Below are 6,919 nucleotides of genomic sequence, written 5' to 3' on the forward strand. Positions count from 1 at the left end.
TCTTTATGACAAGTCTCCAGCAATGGAATGAGGTGGGTGGGGGGGAGAGGAGCGGCTTTTTTTTGGCAATTTACATGGAGTTCCATTCATCTCAACCCCTCCAAAATAGAACGGTAAACTGAGCCAACTGAGAAGCATTCTTCTCAGGGGCATTAATTATATATATATTATATATATATATTTAATGTATTGCAGGCAGATGCCAAGGGTTTCTCCTCTGCAGTGGAGCAGTTCCCCATTCGGAGTGACGGTGTTCTACAGCATTGGCAGGGCAGCGTGAATGAAATAACCCGGGAGGGAGGGAAGGCAAGGTACTGGGCAGAATTTAAGGTTGAGAAACAAGAGTGATAGAGACTGGGTGGTATGCAGAGTCAAATCAGAGCAAGAAGACGAGAGAGCACGTTAAGAATGAAAGAGAGAATGAAATTGCAGGGAGCACTGACAGAGGCAGATTACGGGAAATGTGTTGCAGATCTGAGCTGCCTAATGTTTTATGAATCGAGGACAATGTGCCACGTTTCTGAATCATTGTCTCTGACCAGGCCCAGTGGCTGCAGATAGCTCAGGCCAAGCTGCGAGGGTATTGCAAGAGTTTCTTTCACCTTCTAAGAATAAAAACACTGAATCAGACTCCCCCAGAACACATTTGAAATCAATACCCGTAAAGGAGCGTGTTCTTTAGACACTTCCCTTTTCTGGCAATTCGCCCATTTTTTTTTTTCTCTTTTTTTTGAATCACGTTGTTACCAGAACTAATGCATTTCCAGGAACGCGAGGGGAGGAGCCTCAGCTCAGTATAAAGGCAAGCTCTGAGAGTAAGTCTGCTAGAAGGTATCAGAGAGATCGCGATCAGCACTGTCATAGAGAAGTCTGGCAGCCGTCTGATCGACCCACACACACAAACTTTATCGACCTCTTACAATACATTTAAAAGGGCATTGATTTGAGAGGAGCCAAGCAGACGGAGTGCCTTTGTACGTAAGCATTTATGTGGTTCACACAACTTGCTCGGAAACTGTAAAGAATTACCTCGGGTTGGCTTCCCCCACTGCAAGACTTGTGGCAACTTCATTCTGGTCATTCTGGTACGTTTGATCCAATAATACAGGAGAGGAGCTACAGCTGAAGGTAAACCGACTGAATTTTCTGTCTGTGTCTTGATTTGGAACCGTTTTCGCATCCCGCGCAGTTTGGATCGCAGTTTGCGCGTAATTAACCTGGAGTTTTTGTTGGGGGGCGTTTAATTAAGCCGAGGGGGTTATGGTGAAGGTACATGCATCAAATCGTATTTGTGCATTTAGAGGGGCATGTGTTTCAAGTAAGGGAAAATGATGAAAGTAGCAAGCAAAAGGAGACGAAGAAATAATGAAGACAGTGTTGGAAACACTCGAGAGCATCTGAAGAGAACAAAGCAAGCAAACGATTCAACTTTCACCCTTCGTTCCGATGAGGGAGTGAAGTCTGAATCGTTCATTTCTTCCCCACAGATCCCATTGAGTGCGTCCAGCATTTTTCTTTTTAGCTAAAGAGCATCCTCCCTGTAGCCCTGTTGGGGAGTGGGTCCACATTCTGTAGCACAGTCCAGTTGTACAGTGCATTTAAACACATTCCAGTATCAATTATTAATCGAATGTTTTTTATTTAACAGGCGCTGGAAATCTATCAACAAGGCACTTATGCTTTAGCAGAAGTTTACGAATTCTCCCGGAGCTTCCAATTTCAGGACTTATCTGCAATGGTAACACACAGTAAGTTTGACGGGATGAGCCGTCCTGTCGATGTGCCGGCCCAGAGACTCTCTTACCGACTGAAGACATTTTCTTCCAAAAACGAGTACAACCTAATCGTGAACACTGTGCGGAAACTCAAAGAGAGTGGTTTCTACTGGAGTACAATGAGTGGGGGAGAAGCTAATATTCTCCTCAGCTCCGAGCCAGTTGGAACTTTTCTAATCAGGGACAGCTCGGACAATAGACATTTCTTTACTCTTAGTGTTAAAACAGAATCGGGTACCAAAAATCTGAGGATACAGTGTGAAAACTGTTCATTTTTCCTGCAAACGGACGCTAAGAGCACCCAAACAGTTCCTAAATTTGACTGTGTGTTAAAATTGATCCACCATTATATGCCTTCAAAGTCTACAGACTCAGGGAATGTGAAAAGAGTCTACTTCATTTACTCTGGGGGTGACAAAATCCCTTTGGTTCTCTCCAGACCTCTTTCATCTAGTGTTTCAACTCTGCAGCACCTGTGCAGGAAGACTGTAAATGGACATGTGGAGGTGTCTAGCAATGTCCAAGAATTGCCTATGCCTGTCAGACAGTTCCTACAGGATTACGATGCCCCCGTATAATCCTGAAATTGCCATATGGACTCTCAAAAATAAACACCTAGCCTTTTGGTTGGATATCTAAGCTTGAAGAAACAGAAATATTTGCACTCATTTTTTATTTATAACAAATTTCAATAATTTATAATAAAATGCACTATTTTTAATGACAACAAAATTGCATGCTTCATTTCTGAAATATGTGCTCTGCTGTTTGTGATGCTTTTCAATCACAGTCTTAAAGCAACTTGTTCGAAACATACGTAAGACAAAATGCAATTCCAAGTGTAGATATTCCCCCCGCCCCTCCGCTTTTACTTCGTCAGTGTTTGGGGGAATCTACCAGTAAAAAGCACAAATCTGCTTTCAATTAGCTTCCAGTGACATTTAGCTCCACTAATTTAAGGGCTGCCAGTTGATATTACTGGTTAGCATGCTGCCACAAAGAAAGCTGCTGTCTATATCACTTTTCACCCAATGTCAGATAGAAACATACGAACTGGATCCATTATGACTGTGGGGTCTGGGGTAGGTAGCACTATCAGACTATTTAAAACACACTGATGTAGCATGCTTACATTTCATTCGGGTATTTAAGGTACTGCATATTTCCAGCTGCTTTGAACTGTAAAACAAGTGATCTTTGTATGGCTATCTTTTAATTTTAATTTGTTACAATAAGAGTTAAAACATAATGATATGTAAACAGATGCAAATACTCAAGAACCTAAATTGGCATGTTTAAAAGTGTTTAGTCCTGCACATTGTTTGAGCAATTTCAAGCGCTGCTATTCCAAGCAAAGTATTCTCTGAAACAAACCTCTGAAACAAACAGGCTTGCATTTAAAGAACCACCCATCTGTTTTCACACATTTATTTCCTGTAATGCTTAGTAGTGGCCAGAGTTTCTGCATAAACTATTCATTGTGCTTTCTATGAATAACAAGCTTTTACATAGTTAGAAAGAGGCTGAGATATTAAGTGATATATTCTTCTGTCTACATAATAATTTTAATCATCAGTTCTCAGACAGAGATTCTAAACAAGTCATTTTATATGCATATTTTACATTAAGGTTCTAAGTTTTAAGCTACACTTAATTTGATGATTCTCAGAAAAGTAAACCAACTTAGCTACATTAAGCTCATGACATTTAATGGACTTCAGTGGAGTCCCAAGAACACATTATCACAAGTCTTATGGCATTCTGAACTGTGCATGTGATCCTATTAAAATGCTGTACAATTTACAAATTTTTCATTCCACATAGCTTCAAAAACCTCTAACAGCCTATAGTGATTCAAGCAGAATCTTCTATGCAGTCTCTTTTTATGACCGTACTAAGTGTTTTAATGCTGAGTTTGTAATGTAGGCTATAACTTACAATGAGCTCAGTTAGTTTGGCTATGAAGGAAGAGCTTCTAACAGCTGGAAGTTACCCATAAACAGTTGAAAGCTCCCATCATTCGTGCCGTGTTGATGATTATACTCAAATCAATAGCAGTTCACTCAAGCCCTCAGCAATGTAATCCCCTTTATCTAGGGCAGCAACATCAGTCACTTCTGGCTTGATGGAAATGTGTTGTTTTGAAATCAATTTATGCCTGTGCCAGTAATCACTTGCTGCTATCTGCACAAATGTGAATGACTGGGAATGCTGATAAACTTTAATAGCTGTGGTTGTGTGGTTTGATTGTGTACACTGCATAAGCTTTTCCACTGTGCTGTAAGAATATATCACCCAATTCAGCAAGCACTGGAAATGTAAATAAATTATTAAATATCTAATCTATCTCAAAATATTAATTTTCCTAGAGAAAATTATAGCTGTCTAGATTTAGAAAAAAATATTAGAAACCGCATATTCATTTAACACCCATCTGAATGAAAATATAAAGATTCTGTCTGAATGGAAAGCATGACTATGTATACAACACTGTAATGGTTGACAGACATGCTGCTTTTCCTGTATAAATTCAAGGACAAATTATTAGTCTTGTTTGCTTTCTATATTTCACTAGTGATCAATGTATTGAACACATACGTAGTGCTGGCGGATGTGAACTACCCACACCCAAGGTCTGCCTTGGACCTGGCTCCATTCCAAACTGACCTTAACTGACAGTGAATTCTATTACAAAATTATTGCTTCCCATCATGTTAAATTACATTAACTGCTGCATTCAGTTACTTATGATGTGAATTCTGCAGCAATTTTCCAGTTAAAGGCTCTGAGTAACCCAGTAAGGTATTTATTAACATAAAATGTTTTCCACAGGATAAGAATATAAAATATTCTAGACCAACTTTTGAAATTAATGCTGAGTACTGGAATAAAGTAGAAAATAATGTTCTGTCCTGCTCAGTCCCATAAAAGCTCAATGAGATAAGTAACATAATAGCTTCACTCAATAACCATTCTCTACTGCATGCGTAAAGTTGGGTCATTTGGGATTCCAGTTCTCTTCACTTTTTTAAAGTAGCTTACTTATACCTGCTCAAGGTAAATGTCCCAGATAAAAAGGCAGAAGAGCCTCCAATGACTCAGTGAGATTATTTATTGAATACCTGAGGTTTACAACCAGGAACTTCCCCAGGTTTGTACCCTAGACTGTATGATTAATGTATTGGCATTCTGCAATTAACGTTTTCACTGTCAAGTTAAGTAAAGGATAATCCTGGTCAACATGCAGTGATCCATGTGTAAATGAGTGAATGTTTATACACCTAAGTGTGTGTGTGTGTGTGTGTGTGTGTGTGTGTGTATGTGTGAAATGTCAGGTGAGCATAGGATGTGACTCACATATGGTGATGGCTTCAATTAAATAGTCCTCAAACATTCATTGTTAAGACTCACAGATGAATAATGATAACTTGGTAGTGTAAGTATGTGTAACTGGCAAAAGTGGATCAATAGCCCAGCAATAATTAATGCATTCAGTAGAATTGCAGGATGGTGAAAATTGATAAGATAGAGATGCAAATAGCCTGAAGCTGTGGAAGAAATCAGAACTTCACCAATGGGAGCAAGACACCCAGATAAATGGGCAGGAAATATTAATCTAAACTGATGAGAAAGTGAGGTATACAAAAAGAATCGTTGGGTCCTAATCATAGCTTTAAAATTTTCAGTTAAAATGTCTTAATTATTTTCTTTAGCATGAAGGTAAATCCAATAATATGATTTTCAATTTAGATGGAAGAAAATCTGCCACATTTGTCTGGAATCCTCCGCAATGTGAGTGCTTTTTAATTAGGGGCTTGTCTATTGCACCTCATCCCCTGCAAATAATTGAAAGTTGTGCTAACAGAAAAATTAAATCATTGTTTTTGGATCCACGTGTATAGTATAATGCACCTTCAAACGAATAGCAGGAATAATTCCTTTTTTTGGTCTAATTATTACTATGATAGTAGCTCCTCCCCTCAAGGCTCCTAAACTATTCCGTATCTCCAAGCTATGAAAAGTATTTGAAATTACACAAGAGCCAGTTCCCAGTTCTCATTCACTATTTATCTACTGTAAAGGAGGTTCCTTTGACGTAATTTACTATTTTGCACGCCCCTCAATGTTCCGTTACCATAGCTGCAAAGCAAATGTAAGCACAGCTGTTTATTCATAGCAAATACCAGGAAACCACAGTAAAACACTGAAACTCTACAGGCTCAGCTATTCCGTACAACTGCAGACTTTTACAGTTCAATAGAGGGCTGTCTCAGACTTCGGAAGGCAGGATGAGTACCTTGATGAATATGCCTAATGTTAATCATAAGCTTTAGTAAGGTTCACGGAACAGCTGTCAGGTATTGGGTTCAACCAGGTCTCATTTCTAATTCAACAGACATTGCAGGTGTATGCAAAGCTTGAATATTGCTTTAAAACTTATCTAGTTCCTAACATTACTAGTCTTCTCAATAATGGTCGGCATGAACTCGGTGGTTCGAATGGGCCTCCTTCTCTACCGGAATGACATGATGAAACATTGATGTTTCAGGAATAAGAAGCCTTTTGCTGTTAACGTATATATCTTTCGTATATATCGTATGTTTAGCTGCAATTGTCACACTGAATCAGCGAGCATAACCAGACAGTATCAGAAGAAGTCCCAAAAAGACGTCGAAGTCATGAGATGTCTCCTTGGAAACGATTCTTTAAGCTTGCAAAACACATGTTACTGAACAGCGTCCTGAGCCAGAGGGTGGGGAGAGCTGAAGAGCATACGCATTTCCTGTTAGTCATAGCATACAAGACAGTCTCTTCAGAAGGCAGAGTCCCTGTAATCTCTAAAAAGAAAAGGACCAAAGGTTGTTAAAAAAAAAAGGACCGCGGAAAGCTACAGGGCGTTAGGGCAGAAGGGAGTGTCTAACAAACAATTGATTCAGGAGAAAAGATGATTTACTTTCGGCTGGAGTTAACACTAACCGATACAAAGTCTAAGCACTGTATTCACCTACTTCACCGGAAGCCTCTTAACATTGCAGCGGTATAAACAGCACAGAAAATTAGTCCATACATAAAGGGCGCACGAAATAATATATGAATAATTAATAAATATGTTAATTATCTATCCATTTAATATATGGATAATT

The 6,919-nt window shown here is 39.1% G+C and overlaps 1 protein-coding gene across 1 annotated transcript; it reads left to right on the top strand.

Moving 5' to 3' along the window:
* The first annotated feature begins 819 nt into the window (after nt 1–819).
* On the top strand, nt 820–2,502 carry socs3b (suppressor of cytokine signaling 3b). The gene is made up of 2 exons (XM_041217402.1): nt 820–1,128; nt 1,649–2,502. Exon 2 carries the CDS (start codon nt 1,736–1,738, stop codon nt 2,351–2,353), a length of 618 nt encoding a protein of 205 aa, XP_041073336.1. The 5' UTR covers nt 820–1,128; nt 1,649–1,735; the 3' UTR covers nt 2,354–2,502.
* Nucleotides 2,503–6,919: the final 4,417 nt, after the last annotated feature.

This window comes from Carcharodon carcharias, chromosome 22 (assembly GCF_017639515.1).
Source record: "Carcharodon carcharias isolate sCarCar2 chromosome 22, sCarCar2.pri, whole genome shotgun sequence".
Lineage (NCBI taxonomy): Eukaryota > Metazoa > Chordata > Chondrichthyes > Lamniformes > Lamnidae > Carcharodon > Carcharodon carcharias.

Bases quoted from the DNA above. Each gene is read 5' to 3' on its own strand.
- socs3b (XM_041217402.1), top strand. From the start codon at position 1,736: ATGGTAACACACAGTAAGTTTGACGGGATGAGCCGTCCTGTCGATGTG.